The sequence below is a fragment of the Pipistrellus hanaki genome, assembly GCF_964339955.1.
Source record: "Pipistrellus hanaki genome assembly, chromosome: 4".
NCBI classification, from domain to species: domain Eukaryota; kingdom Metazoa; phylum Chordata; class Mammalia; order Chiroptera; family Vespertilionidae; genus Pipistrellus; species Pipistrellus hanaki.
The window spans coordinates 102422146-102438155 of NC_140506.1; the positions used below are offsets into that span (position 1 = coordinate 102422146).

At 52.2% G+C, this 16010-nt stretch overlaps 1 protein-coding gene across 4 annotated transcripts in view; it reads right to left on the reverse strand.

The window, feature by feature from the left end:
- IQCK (IQ motif containing K) overlaps positions 1-16010 on the reverse strand; it is a gene marked incomplete at its 5' end in the record, with an annotated part of 124977 nt that overhangs the window by 35259 nt on the left and 73708 nt on the right. For all 4 annotated transcript variants that reach the window (XM_084882769.1, XM_084882770.1, XM_084882768.1 and 1 more), the window contains 2 exons: positions 14707-14784; positions 14913-14965. In XM_084882769.1, the coding sequence (XP_084738895.1) occupies positions 14707-14784; positions 14913-14965 (131 nt within the window). The remainder of the gene's footprint in view (positions 1-14706; positions 14785-14912; positions 14966-16010) is intronic.

Below are 16010 nucleotides of genomic sequence, written 5' to 3' on the forward strand. Positions count from 1 at the left end.
GTCACCTTGGGGAATGTCCCTGGGATCGGGCCTAAACTGGCAGTCAGAAATCCCTCTCACAATCCTGGACCACTGGCTCCTAATTGCTCACCTGCCTGCCTGCTCACCCCTAACTGCCCCTCCTGCCAGCCTGATCACCCCTGACTCCCCTCCACTGCCAGCCAGGTGCCCCCAACTTCCCCCTCACTGCTAGCCTGATTGCTCCTAACTGCCCCCCCCCCACCGGCCTGGTCATCCCCAAATGCCCTCCACCATCCTACTCGCCCTCATTGCTCCCCCCCGCCAACATAATTGCCCCCCAACTGCTCCCCCTGCCAGCCTAGTCACCCCCAACTGTCCCCCCCCACTGGTCACCACTTATTGCCCCCCCCTTCCTGCCTGGTGGCCCCAACTCCCCCCCCTCCCCCGCTGGCTTGTTTGCCCCCAAATGCCGCCCCCTGCCAGCCAGGTCACCCCTCAAGCCCCCCCTCCCCCCCCCAACAGCCTGGTCGCCCCAAGCAGCCTACTGTTCAGTCATTTGGTCATCCTTCACTAACCCCCCTGCTGGCCTGGTGATAGGCAGCCATCTTGTGAGGGCATGAGGGTTAATTTGCACATTATTTCTTTATTATATAGGAGGCCTAGAGGCCTGGTGCATGAAATTTGTGCAGGGGGGGGGGGGGGATCTGTCAGCCCGGCCTGCACCCTCTCGCAATCCGGGATCACTGGTTCTTAACTGCTTGCCTGCCTATCTGCCCAATCACCCCTAACCACTCACTGCCTGCCTCATCACCCCTAACTTCCTCTGCCTGCCTGCCTGATCACCCCTGACTGCCTCTGCTTGCCTGCCTGATTGCCCCTAACTACCTCTGCCTTGGCCCCTGTACCCGGGACCCAGGCTTCCCTCCCTCTGGCCGACCGCAGGCACCAGGAACCCCGTGAGGCTGTGGCTTCACCCAGGCCAGCTGATGGCACCCAGGACCTCAGATGGCTTTGTCAAGAAGGATGTCTGGAATGATGTCCAGAAGACGTCTGGTCTATATGGTCTAATTAGCATATTACCTTTTTATTAGTATAGATAGTAGAACACGCACAGCTGGTGGGGGGTGTGCAGTAGACAGCCGATCAATGATTCTCTCTCATCATTGATGTTTCTATCTGTCTCTCCCTTTCCCTCTCTGAAAGCAATAAAAATATATTTAAAACAAAACAAAAGCATGGCTAAATTCTAAATTCTTTCTAAAGCTTTCTAGAGATCCGAACTGCTGATAAGAACTTACAAGCCTGAATCACTGTTGGTTCCTTATGTTTCCCCAAAACACAGCAACCTCTGCAGAGCAGAAGGAGACCATTTCAGACGCAGTTCACACACACAGTCTCTGCGAGTCCTTGGCCGCACAGAGGCTGTGCCAGGGCAGGAGCCTCAGACCTGGCTTTGGACGTGAGGGACCCCCAATGCCCTGGCCTTGACTCCCTAGGATGCCATCACTTGACTGTAAGCCCATGCACAGAGAAGTTGAGTAAGCTGCCCATGGTCACACAGCTTCTAGTGCCCTAGTCAGGGCCCAGGCTCCCTCCCAATGCCATGCTCACACCAGACCTCAGCAGGGCAGACATTGGCAGCAGCCAGTCTGGCACAGATGGCCAAGTTGATTGGCAACAATGCAGGATCCGACTTAAAAACCACCACCCCCCACCACCTCCATAAAAACCTTGCCCTGCGCACATGTCTGTGTGAAGGCAGGAATGCTCTCTAGAATTATTCCAGAATCAAAGAGATCCAATCCAGGAGCAGCATGCAGGCCTCGAAGACACGGAATGAGCAGTGCCGCTGAGGCTGCCTCCTTGGCCACAGCCTGTCCTCCGGAGCCTCTTCTACTTCTCACGCCCGTGAGGTGGCCCTCTCCCTACTGCTCTGTCCCTTTTTTGGGAAGGATGTGGAGCTTTCTCCTTCATGGCCTGCTTGTTCCCGTTCTCCCTACTGGCAGGCATTCTTTGGGCTGCGAGGGAGCATCCATGTTTTTCTGGAGGCCGGCCCTGGAGATGTGTCAGCTCCCGGCTTTCCACTTAATGCCTCTTTTCGCCCACTGTCCTTATTCTGGGACATTAACAAATCCCACCCCGAAAGGAACTCTCCTTCATCAGTTAAAAGCCAGCAGCTTCTAGGAAGACCTGTTCCCCAGGCCCGGGTGCCAGCAGGGACGGGGAGAGTGATGCCACCATACATGGGTTAGCACCTGCTGGCGTCCACCTGGAGCCCTCCCTCAGCCCCTCCTGTGCTCAGCCATGCGGCCTCCCCCTCCGCACAGGCCCTCCCCCTCGTGTCCTCCTGCACCAGCCAGGGTGCTGTGAAGCAGCAGGTGGCTCTCTGCTCAAGGGCACCCCAAGGGGCGGAGAGCCCAACTCTAAGCCTGATTGTTCAAGGGTGAGGGCTGACCTGTCCTGGGCTGGGAGTGTCTTTTCCTAATTTGCTCAGAGGCACCTTAGGGCTGGAGCCCTGACACCTCTTTTCCTAACCCCCTTGTTCTTTCTTCCCGTCTCTCTGCGACTGCTAGTGAGAGATGCCCTCTGCGTCCATCAGGGCCCAGGCAGTCTGTGCACCCTCCTTTCTAGTCGTTGGCCACTTTGGAGAGAGAGCTCTGTGGGTATCCAAGTAACACCCGAACCAAAAGCCCACCAGGGCAGACATGGCCTATTCGCTCCTCAAGGCCATCGGCACTTGGGACCAGCTGGGCTCAGAGGGGACACACGAGGATGCTGGGACCAAGCCTCTGTGCCTGGCAGAGTGGGCCACGCATTCCCCACACACCAGTGCCTGAAACCCTCACAACATCAACCATGAGTTACTGTGCTCCTTCCTCTGGAGTGAAGAAACAGGCTCAGGGCAGCCAAGGGACTCGTTCAAGGTCACTGACTGCTTTCTGCCGAGAATGCAAACTGACCCAGAAACCCAAAGAGCAGCCGGAAAAGAGGAGCAGGCAGCTCCCACGTCACTACCAAGGAGAGGATCCCCAGCTGTAGGTCAAACAGAGGAAACCTAGCCACCTGCCTAGATGACAACCGGGAAAGTCTGCAGCTCCATGGGCCCTGACAAGCCAGCAGGGCACGCACAGCTGCCACCTGCACCTGGGACATGAGGGCGCCTCTCCATTCAGCTGCGATTTTCCTATCATATTTTCACCACTGGTGCCAATAGACCCTCAGAAGACCAGACCTCCTGTCCTGGAGCAGTGGGAGAAAGGAGGCTGCAGTCTGGGCCAGCAGGTGGGCCAGCGGCAGGGCACACAAGGGGCTCTCTCTCCCCAGGAAGGAACCGTCTGCCCCGCACACAGGGACACTTCCGGAGGCGGCACGAGGCTCAGGCCGCTAAGCAGTCACAGGAGGCCGCCTTTCGTGACACCCGCCCTCATGGCTCAATGAGGCGCAGTCTGGTTCTCAGATCCAGACCGGGTGTGAGAAAGCCCATGTCCGCCCGGCCAACCAGGGCGTCATCGTCAGAGAGCAGCTGCAACACCCTTCACCTCAGCAGCCGCCTGCAGCCAGAGGCCAGGCTCCCTTTGGAATCAGTGTCACTGGCTTCGGCTCCAATAAAAATAAGGGCCTGAGTGGAGGCGACCACTCCCCGGGGGTCAGGGTAGGGTGGATGAGCAGGCCGGCCACGGGGCCAGGCAGGGGTTTCGTCTGCAGCCAGGCCACCTGAGCGCCCCAGCTTCTGTGAGGCAGGCATCCCCGAGCACACAACCTTGCACACCCCAAGGGCCCAGCAGTGCTGCCCAGGACCTTCCCAAGAAGAAGTTTGTTGAAAATGCTCTTTTTTCCAAATTACTTCATGTGAATTAAGTATCTCAAGAATCAACGCTTGAATTCTGAGAAGGAACAGGAATTACTTTTCCTGAGCGTGTGTGTGTGCACACCCTCCCCCCAGAAGCTGTGCAAAGACCTGCAGCCTAAGAAGACAGCATGCTTACAAAACGCGCAGGGAATCTGAGAATTTAGTTTTTGTTTGTTTCTCTGCCAGTCCTATGGCAAGATGTACCATCAAATGGCATTTAAGCAAAACAAAGTAGGAAGGGGAAAAGCTTGCTTTATACTGAATTAGATCTCAGGGCCCAAGCTCTGCCCACAGTTCATAGGTCAGAGGCTACGAAGTTTTCTCGGAAATGAGAGCACAACCCGGGGCAAAGCCATTGACCACAGGACACAAGCCTGACTCAACACTGTTCAGAAGCCTCTCGCGGCCCCGATTTCATACTTCACCCCTTTCAGTAAACACGCTCCCCACCCTGCCCGCAGCCTTCACTGGTTCCCAAGCCTCCTTGCTGAAGACATCTCGATCTCCAGCAGTGAACTCAGCATCTGGAAGAAGTCCACTAGACTCCCTGGGGTGGGGTGCCGTCCGGACGGAGAGACCGGCGCTAGGGGGGTCAGTGCAAGCCCAGCTCCCATGATGGGAGGGACAGCGCCAACCCCCGCCTCCTGGCTCTGGAGGGTTAAGCACTTGAGAAGTCACGGTCACAGGGTGTGATCTGCTTCTCGGCTCAGCTACCGCCCCTAAAGATGACAAGCAGTCATTGCCCTCACCTGGCTGCATCACTCGCGAGGCAAATCCGAGTCCAGTCCTGCTTCCTCCTCTGGAAGTTGCCCACCCAGCAGGTGCCACCATACAGAACTGGGGGCAGACACGCTCTCTGGTAAATCTGCCCGGACCGCGATGGAGAGCCCAGGCAGGGGTCGGCAGGGAGGGTAATGAAGGGACAGATGGCCTTCCTCGCACCAGCAGGAAAGGACCTTCCCACCTGCTCCAACCCCTTCGAGGGACCCAAACTTGTTTTCTGCCATGGATGCCTTTCCACCATGGCAATTGGGAGTCCTTCTCAGAATGATGTTTAAAAAACATGATAAATAAGATTAAAAAGCAAACCAAGCTCTCGCCAGTGTGGCTCAGTGGATAGACCGCCTGCCTTCGGACTCAAGGGTCCTGGGTTTGATTCTGGCCAAGGACACATGTCCCGGTTGTGGGCTTAATCCCCAATGGGGGCCATGCTGGAGGCAGCCAATCGGTGGTTCCCTCTCGTAATTGATGTTTCTATCTCTCTCTTCCTCTCCCTTCCTCCCTTCCTCTCTGAAATCAACAAAAATATATATTTTTAAAGCAAACCAATTATATTGAAATAAAATTATCAAAATGTGTTAAAAGTTAGTGATATAGCAACACATGTGCGTCTGAATCACGCGGTGAGTGAGGAGAGCCATGCACTCTGACAGGAGCAGCGAGTGCGAGTGGCGCCCTGGCCTGTGAGTGACATCACGGACACTGCCAGTGACGGGCACTGGAGCCGTGTGCCCTGAGGCTCGTGCACGCACAGAGGGCAGCCCTTCTGCATCAGGGGGCTGCAGCGGGGGCGGGCCAGGGGGAACAATGAGTCTTACTTCAGGACAGCCCTGACCATTAAGACTTTAAAAATAAGCAAGAGGAATCCAAATAGTGAATGAGACTAACAACAGAGTGACCTGAACTGGCTGGTGTGGCTCAGTGGACAGTGTCGGCCCACAGATGGAAGGGTCCCGGGTCTGATTCTGGTCAAGGACCTGTGCCTCAGCTGCAGGCTTCATCCCAGGCCCTGGATTGTGTACATGAGGAAGGCAATCAATCCATGTATTTCACTCACATTAGTGTTTCTCTCCGTGTCTCTCACCATCCCTCCCATTCTCTCTAAAAATCAATGGAAGTTATGGAATTTGACCCCAAAAGTCATGAAAGGGCAGCATCCCAAACGGAAGAGAGATTCCGTGCTCTATAGTGGCACAGTTACTGGGGACAAAAGAAATAAAGGTTCATATTTTATTCCCAGTGAGTTGTGCTTCTTCACTAAACCCATTACATTTTCAGATGGAGCGTGCCTTCCCTCACGTCCCAGTACATGCTTCCTCTCAACAGCTTGGGCCCAAGCCTCCAAGGAGTGCTGGGCCTCTCTCCCCACCCCACCCAGCACAAGCCTCAGGCCGACACCACTACCTCCCCAGTCCCGCCTCTTCCTGCCACCTCGGCGCCAAGTGCCGCCACTCCACCCTGACCCATCAGGCTGACCTCAGTCAGCTCCCACCAGCACCACAGTGATCTTTCAAAAGATAAACTGGCCCTTCCTCTCTTCTGCTCAACCCCCAAGAGGTTCCTATCACACTCAGAAGAAAGAATTCAAACTCTACCATGATGTCCACAGCCTCACGCCAGGTGACCTCCCATCCCCTCCCCCCTCTCTGGGCCTCACAGGCCATGTCAGAGAAGGCCAGGGCCTGACCCCTCAGAGCCCCCTGCTCTCTAAGGCAGGCCCCACCTCCTCCACGCTGAGAGCTGCCTGTGCTGTCAGCAGCACCGTTTCCTCCACAGCTTCCCTGTCTGTGGCTGCAACAAAGCACCCTGTCTGTCCTTACTGCTCAAGCACTTTCTCTGCAGGTCACCTCCCTCCCAGGGGAGAGGAGGATCCCTCAGAGGCGTCGGGTGAGCGCCAGGGACCAGGCTGTGCAGGCTGCCGACAGCCTCCCCAGACACCTCCACACCCTGTGCACACGGCATGCTCCCGCACACTCCCGCACACAGCATGCTCCCTCAACTCCCGCACACGGCACGCTCCCGCACACGGCACGCTCCCGCACAGGGCAAGCTCCCTCACACGACATGCTCCCGCACATGGCAAGCTCCCGCACATGGCACACTCCTGCACACTCCATGCTCCTGCACACGGCAAGCTCCCTCACACGACATGCTCCCTCACACGACATGCTCCCTCACACGACATGCTCCCGCACATGGCACACTCCCGCACACGGCATGCTCCCTTACACTCCCGCACATGGCACGTTCCCGCACACGGAAAGCTCCGGCACACGACATGCTCCCGCACACGGCAAGCTCCCGCACACGACATGCTCCCTCACACTCCCGCACACAGCACGTTCCCGCACACGGAAAGCTCCCGCACACGACATGCTCCCGCACACGACATGCTCCCGCACACGGCAAGCTCCCTCACACCCGCAAGCTCCCTCACACCGCATGCTCCCGCACACGGCAAGCTCCCGCACACGGCAAGCTCCCGCACACCGCAAGCTCCCACACAGGGCAAGCTCCCTCACACGACATGCTCCCATACACGGCATGCTCCCTCATACCGCATGCTCCCGCACATAGCAAGCTCCTGCACACGGCAAAATGGACTTTCACATGGGAGGAACCTGGTGGGACCCAGGTGGCCTAGCTCACAGGCTGTGAGGGCGAGGAGCCGGCGCACAGAAGCAGCGGCCAGAGTGATGCCAGGCCGGCCCTGGACGTGGTGCCCCAAACCGGAGGCGAGAAAACAAGCTCCGGGAGCATCCTGAGGCACTGCCTTTGGACTTCTGGCTTCCAGAAGCAAGTGAGAGGGTAAATATGTATTGTTTTAAGCCGTCCATTTCCCATAAAACGGACATGCCAACCAGTACACGGCAGAACTGAACCTGAGACCGAATCTGCCATGCTGCCTCCCCAGGTTCCCGCATCTTCCCAGGAAAAGCAGGAGGCGGCGGGAGCAGGCCACTCGGCTCAGAGAAGGCTACCACCACCTGCCTGCAGGAGGCCTCTTAGAGGACTAGTCCTTGCTCGTCCCCAGTCAGCAAGCAGCTCTCCTTCCTGCCGGCCTGAGGCGGCTGCTGGCTTGAAGAGCAATGTGCTGGAGCACGCTGTCCCCATGAGCCCCTCCGGCCTTTGCTGCACTGAGACAGAATCTACCTTCCCATCCACACAACCAACCAAAGAGCTCTGCCCACAGGAACCACAGCTGTCTGCTGGCCCCTCCCCATCCCTCCCCCTCCTTCCCTGTGCAGAGCACGCTGTCTGCTGGACTGAGTAAAGGCCTGAGCATTCCCATCCACCACCAAACTCAGCGTCAGTAGGTGCTGCAGGGCTGGACTGGCCTGTCCTGAAGGGACATGGTGACACTGGTTTCCCTCAGTTTGGTAAGGAGATACTCCCAGCGCCAGGGGAGCACTGGGCGCTTTCCCTTTGCTTATCTAAGGGGAGAGCTTAGCTGAAAAGATACTTCACCCGAAGCAACCTTTTCTTTTCTCTCCTGAAACACACTGTTTCCCGGAGGCCTCTGCCTGAGCGATCCTTCACCACCTTCTCCTGGGACACAGGCCATCTTTGTTGCTGGGGCTTATTTAGTGATGTTTTCTTGCAAATGAATCTGATTAATTCTTTTCAGTTAAAATAAAAAGTGAGCCGAGACCGATTTGGCTCAATGGATAGAGCGTCGGCTTGGGGACTGAAGGGTCTCGGGTTCGATTCCTGTCAAGGGCATGTACCTTGGTTGCGAGAATATCCCCAGTAGGGGGTGTGCAAGAGGCAGCTGATCGATGACTCTCTCTCATCGATATTTCTAACTCTCTGTCTCTCTCCCTTCCTCTCTGTACAAAATCAATAAAATATATTTTTAAAAAAAATAAAAAATAAAATAAAAAGTGAAACTCTTTCTGCTCTTAATATGATAGCAAATAGTTTCATTGCTCTGACTGGGGGGTGAATCAGGGCTGTGTACCACAAAGGAGGGGTGCTGGCTTCACACCAGGAAGAAAGCCAACAGGAGATGTGATGCTGAAAGGGAACCACGGCTGGCCAAGCCCAGGAGAGTGGGCAGCACGCTGCCGTGTCCCCAGCACCCTCTTTTCCCGGGAGAACCCTGCATCCCTCCTGTCACACGCCTTCGGTTTCTCCCTTGGGTGGAGTCACATCCCTGTAGCACCGCTTCCTTGTGAGGCTGGCCACGAAATGCGAGTAGGCGTGGCGCTTGCCGTACGTGCCTCCGACGCTCTCCTCCCTCTGCTGGAGGCTGTGCCTTTGCCCTGGGTCCCAGCTGAAGAGACATGGAGCAAAGCCACCCGGTCACAGTGTGAAGAATAAGCCTTTGTTGTCACGAGGCACTGAGATGTGAGGGGTGTTTGTTACTGCAGCAGAACCTAGAGAAAGCTGGCTAATGCGGATTCCTGGAGGGTAGTTGGGTGAATACCTTGCTGGAACACATATCAGTCAGGATTCTTTTGTTTTCAAGTATTAGAAACCTAACTCAAGCTGGGCTTAACAAACAGGAAAAAAAAGGATTTTCTGGTTCACTTAGTAGGGCTGACATTAGGCCCTGTACGGAGGCTCAAAACAGCATCTGGCCCTCAGCGCAGAAGGCCCTCTGTGCTGAGGGCCCTGGTCTGGCCCTGGTGAGGTAATTACACGTTTGACCTAATACAGCAGTTAATTTTTCAGCTGGTAATATTGTAGGGCCTGCAAGTGCTGTTATACACATCCACATGGCCTCGGTAGAGACAAGGGCCCCACCCCTGCAGGATGCAGGCCCCAGCCACTCTCAGCACTGCTGGACAGCAAGCATAACCCCTTTAGGTGGTTGCCCTGCGCAGCTCAAGGCTTGTCACTCCAAAGCTCCATGTTTACCAGGTGGGGGAAGTTTTCTGTCACTATTTCTTTCAGTATGTTTTCGATATCTTGCTCTCTCTCATCTTCTGGGACCCCCATAATTCTGATGTTGGTTCGCTTGAAGTTGTCCCAGAGGTTTCTTACATTATCTTCAACTTTCTGGATTCTCTTGCCTTCTTGCTTCTGCAGAGGAGTGTCTTCTGGCTCTTTATGTTCCAAATCTTTGACTTGATTCTTGTGATCTTCCATTCTGTTTTTAGGACTCTGTATTATATTTTTTATTTTAGACAATGTATTCTTTATTTCTTGTTGATCCCTTATTATTTCTTGTTGATCCCTTATTATTTCTTGTTGATCCCTTATTATTTCTAGTTGATCCCTTTTCATATCCTCATAGATCTCATTTATTTTATTGGCCTTTTCTAGGAGATTCTTGAACAACCTAATAAGTGTGGTTTAGAACTCTATATCCAGTTGCTTTTTGTCCTCCATTTCTTTCGTTTGTGATCTATTTCCTTGTCTCGGCATTTTCGCAGCATCCTTGATGGGGCGGAGTTTCAGGGGGGGAGCCTACAGCCTTGGCTTCCGTCAGCCACGCCCTATGCGGCTCCTGAGTCTCAGTAATCCCCAGGGTCCTTCAGTACTCACTGCAAGCACCTCTGAGAGTGAGGTGCCCTCGAGTTTCACCTGCTACCAAACAGTCTAGTCTCTCCCGCAATGGGCCCGGAACTGGGGTTCAGTTCAGTTGGAAGTGGGATTGGAGGTGGTGTTCAGAGCAGTCTGGAGCCCCTGTCTCCTTCCTGCCTGGGCAATCCCGTGGCACAGCCAACCATCCCTTCTCTGCGCGCAATGTGCGCACCTCCAGGGGCTCTGCCTTTTGCCGCTCACCTGAGATTCTGCCTCACAGCCCAGGCTCCCCTCTGTTTGAGCCTGGGTCCCCAGGGTCTGGCCTAGAACTGGGGTTCAGCACTGTCAGATCAGGGGCTCAGCACAGTCTGGAGCTTTTATCTCCTTCCTGCTAGGGAACGCCAGCCAGGCACTCAGCCTCCCCCTCCTCTCCGGCTCTGTCCTCTCCGCGTGCGCCTCGTGTCTCCGTACCTTAGGCTTTTACAGCTCCTCCGCTCTTCCTTCTGGTTTTCTCCTTGCTTCTCATTGTAGAATTTCCAGTCAGTCAACTTTCCTCTAGTTCTGGGTAATGTCCATTTTATATTTTAATTGTATTTTATTGAAATTGTGTGCGGCTGCGGTTAGGTGTTTACCTGTGCAGCCATCTTGGATCCTCTCCAAAGCTCCATGTTTAGAGGAAAAGAGAGAAATTTTTCCTGGTTTCTTCTTGAAAAATCTCTAGACTCTCTGACTGAGCCAGTGTGGAGTAACCCTGGTGGAGGTGGAGTCACTGCTGGGGTGCCAGGCTACACAGAAGCCCAGTGCAGAGCCCAGGAGGGGTCAGATGGCTCACTGTCTAGGAGCAGAGAATGAGGATGGTGACCCCCAGGAACATAAGAAGTGCTGCAGCCAACAGAAGGGAATCAATTCAGGGCCAGAGAAAACAAACGGCTATCGCAGACAGCAAGAAAATGCAATGAAAAGAAACAGGATAAACACCCTTTAGTTTTGTGATTATTATTTTTTAAAATAATTTTTTATTGATTTCAGAGAGAGAAACATCAATGATGAGAGAATCATGGATCATCTGCCTCCTGTGCGCCTCCTACTGGGGATCAGGCCAAAACTCAGGTATGTGCCCTGACTAGAAATTAAACCATAGCGACAGGGTTCATAGGTTGATACTTAACCACTGAGCCACACTGGCCGGGCTTGTAATTGTGAACGATAGAAAACCTAAAAAAACTACACAGTGAAGGGAATAAACATTCCTGCTGTTTGGAGTCAAACATCCTTTGGGAAGACTAGACTTAATTTTATGACTAGTCTTGATTTTAAACATTTCCTTTTCACTGCACAGTTTATTTAACAGATATATGTACTTTATATATGATAAATCTTAAGTTATTTTTATAAACCTAAGAGACTTCTTAAAGGGTTGTCAATATCCTTGGCTACATAAAAATGCAGTGTTTTTTTGTTTTGTTTTGTTTTGTTTCTAAGTCATGGAAAATAAATGGTTAAGTGAGAAGGGATGGACAGAGTGGAGAGATGTTAAATTATGGGGAAACTTTCTGAGAAGAGCCCACCATTTCTGTGACAAGCAATCAGCAGCCACCCCCTGACAAATAGTCACAGCCCCCAGGCACATGACACCAAGCACTGAAGGCAGCTGCGCAGTCTGTCTGACCCAGAACATTCAGAGGAGACCACACTCAGTTTCCACGGTGCCCCGGCAAATAGGCAGGAATGTCCGAGGCACCAGGTGCCCGCACACTCCTTATCTAAAGGGGATTTGCACTTACTTGGAGTTACTCTAAAATAAGGATGTACGATAAAAATCACATCGGTCAGAGTCTACCCTCACCATCCTTACATTACCCACAAGACACAGCATCTGCCAGTCAGCCTCACAGGGCAGCTTCCTCCCGTTTTGGTACAAATCACCCCAAAGAGCCGTAATTAGCCACATCTGTCAGAGTGCGGTCTGAAGCCAGGCTTCCTCCAATCCCTCCTCTGCTCGTTCCTCAATGTGGCTTGGGCCTCAGCTCTTTCCCAGAAGTGTGGTTGTCACCGTATCAACGAGCACAGAGATTCCCGGGGCCTCCCCTGCAGTTGGTTTGGGGCCATGGGAGGAGCGACAGTAAGGAGAGGTGAGAAGGTTGAGAACTGGGTGCCTCCTCCATCCTTTTCTTCCTTTGCTTCAGTGACCTCACAGATCCCATATTCCAAATATTATAATTTATAAGAGGACTGTCCAACCTGGACCAGTCATTGTAGGAGCAACACATACTCTGCTACTGGGTTGAGCCGCTGGTATTTTGGTAGTGTTGTAACTACAAACTAGCCTCGGCTAGCCTGATACAATGTGGACAGTAACATTTCCGCCTTCTCGGGTTGTAATACAAGCTGAATTAGATGACATTTATAAAGTGTTCAGAATTGCACTTGACTAAACATTATATCAGTGCTTAGCAGGTGACTGGGTAGGTGACCAGGGACAGACATAAGGCAGTAGTTGCTTTATGATCTGCTCTGAGAACAGTGAAGGGAAAATCTGAGTCTTGTGCCCTATTTTATGCTTCACCTCCAGAATAGAATTGCTTGCATTTTACAAAATTTTTCTCTCTTTATCTCCCTAGACTAGCATAGCCCTGAATTAGCACAAAGTGCACATACACTACAACCCAACTGTCCCTAAACCCATCACCAGGAAGAAGGGGCCATGCACACTCCTCAGACTTCTGCGACATTCCGAAACCTCTTGGATGGCTTCAGAATTTGACATGCTGTCATCTTCTTCAACCCCCCACCCACCCACAGCCCCCAGACACTTCACACTCACACCGAGGACACCTCCAGCACCATGGCTCCAAGTCCACACCATTCCACATCCCATCTTCCCTCATGTCAGCTGCTCGATGGAACAGTTACCACTCAGAATGGGTTGTCATGGAGACCACATCTTGACTTCCCACATTCCTGCCCTAATCATAACTTTCTGCAGCCTTCCACCTTCCCCAACCACTCACTTCTACTTCTATCACCTGCCCTTGCGTTAGACTATGGGTGGGAAGGTTATTGGTGTCCGCATAGGGCAGGGAGCACCAACTACAGCCCCTGGGCCAAATCTGCGTTTGTGAATAAAGATGGATTGGAACAAAGCCACGTACATCTGTCCCCATGTTCTCTCTATAATGGCGAAGTTGAGCAGCTGCAACAGAGACCATAGTGGTCTTCAAATCCTAAAAGATTTACAATCTTCCACAGAAAGAGCTGTCTGACCCATCTAAAAAGCCATGCCCCTTCGCTAGGACCTCTCTGAGATCATTGGAGCCATGCTTTACGGCCGGCCCAAGGCTCCGACCACAGCAACCCTCCTTCCACTGTGGCTGGAGAGCTGGGTTGTGAAGGAGCGTGGGGAGGGAGGGAGAGATGATGGAAGGGAACTGGCTGGTGGGTTGTGCACACTCAGAACCAGGTCTTGGTAAGGTGTCCCAGGCCTCCCCAATGCCAGGAGGCATCTCACTTGGGGCCACATCTGCCCTTCTCCCCATGACCCAGGGGCCGTTTTCCTGCGTGACATCTGAGCTCTGGGCATGACCACAGGAAGGCCTGCCTTCCCACTGTCTGGCCTCAGCCATCTCCGAGGTGAGTGCAGCCTAGCTGCCCTGCAGTCAATAGCACGAGGTTGGGAAACCGGGACCAGAGAGTTTCCTGGCTCCTGCCCTCATTCCCCTGAGGACCTTGGCCCCTGTCTGCCTGAGACTCTTCCTGTCCAGGGCATACTCAGGAAGGAGATCACACCTGAGATCTTGCCTCTCAAAACCAGCTTAGCCACTGCCCCACCTAAGCCGGCACCAGTCCCCCAGGACAACCCATCTCCCACAATGCTTTGCCACCATCTCAATCAGAGTCCTCCCCATGGACTCCCTCCAGTGTAAGCATGCCTCTCACCCCAAGGCGACAGCACCCACTCTATGCAGACACCTGGTAGGTATTCAGTAAGGATGTATTGCACTGAGTTACATTAGTACCATTTTAATTTTTATGAAGCCACGAATGCTGACACAGGTGCTCAGTTAGTTTTGTTGCTATGTCACTGACAAAAACAGCCCACATAAGTAGTATTACTAATTTTATATGCTAAAGCTCAACTTCAAAGGGTTCATAACAAATTTTAAGAGCTCTGGGAAGATGTACTATCGACCAAACTGATTATTTCTGTGAGAAGACTTACTTTAGAAGGATAGTCAAAGAGAGTTTTAATCTTATCTGTCATGTCCTAGTGGTTTGAATGTAGAACCGATGCATATAACCAAAAATTAATAATTAGAAAACTTCAGTCCTTTCTCCTGAGACATAATGACCTTCAAAGAAGGGGAAGGGAGAGAGAAGCCAGGGAGGAAGGGAGAGGGCGAGGATGGAGAGACGGTTATTTAGGATAAGAGTGTCTAAAGTTTTCTATTTTGTTTCTCAAGTGTTTCTGGAATAATCACTGCATGGGTACATGCCCTGAGCCTACATTGAAAACAATGAGAGGCGAGAGCCACAGGTGTAACTGGCCTGGGGCTCTGGTGGTTACATGAGTTAGTTCTCTTAGTGGAGAAAATTAACAATTTTTAAATCAGGAATAAATTATTCAAACCTCTGTGAGCACTTACTGTTGCTTCAGCCACTGCTCCACAAAGGGAATGGAGAAGAAATCTGTGAACGGCTCCCCTGTCCTCTTTGGATTTTGGCTGGTCATGATGTCATGTTTGATTGACAAGAAAACAATAAGGAAGAATTCAAGTCAATTGTCGCTATTCTGCTTGCAAAGCAACATTATTGAATCTTTAGGATCACCGAATATTCATGAAAAACTTACTTGTATAACCACTCAGTCAGAAAATCACAGGCAATGAACTTGGTCCTTTTCCTCTAAAGAGAGAAGAAAGAATTAAATTACATTCTATGCTCACATGTCTAAGCAGGACAAAGGAAGAGAGGCTAACTGGTTGCTGTGCCCCAGGACACACGCACGCGTCCTCCACGTAGCTCATGAGTACAGCAGCAAGAATCCTGAGCACGTCTCCCGTCCTCCGGACAAGCCAGGTCTGCAGCAGTGCTAATGCAAGGCAGGCCCACAGCAGGGAGCTTATTACTTGCTTTAGGCCAGTGGTCGGCAAACTCATTAGTCAGCAGAGCCAAATATTGGCAGTACAACAATTGAAATTTCTTATTGAGAAGGAAAACCCCTATTTTGTAAAAAACTGCTGTTTGGAATTTTCTACTGTTTCTAAAAATGTTTGCTTTAGCCTGCTTGTAAAATGAGGATCATAAAATTAGCTGTCTGACCTTGCAGGTCAAGACTAGGTATGCCCATAAATTTAGCTGTGTTTGTTTTCAAGGACAGCAGCGAATAACCACTAATTAAACAGAGAGCTGGCTCCTTTATAAAAAGGGAAGCTCTGCTTGTACCTTTGCTTAGAATTTGAATTCATTTTCTCTGAGCCCATCGCATGATGAATAAAGTAAGACTCTCCAAACTCTCCTCCTGCATTGTTTGATTGTTCGGGAACCCTGTAACATTATGAGAGCCACATTTTTTAAACTTAAACTATATGGGTAGGTACATTGTTGTTAACTTGATTAGGGCCCTCCTAAGCTGGCCTTTGCTAAAAACTCAAGGGGCCAAAGAGCGTGACTCGCAAGCCACAGTTTGCCAACCAGGGCTTTAGACCATTCTCAGGATTTATTTAAATTGGAATAATTATAGTTATTGCTTCCCCCCAGTTCACTCAAATCCTCAGAACAGATTACTCCAGGTCTAGATTCACTTTTAGATGGGGAGGCGCATCCGCAGGCACACTGGCTGGTGCAGCCGACCCTGCCTGCTGCGCACCCAGAGCAGCTCGCTACTTCCTCTGGACTAAGGAGCCTGACTCTCAGCCCAGGGCACAAACGACATGTCCCTGCTTCCCAC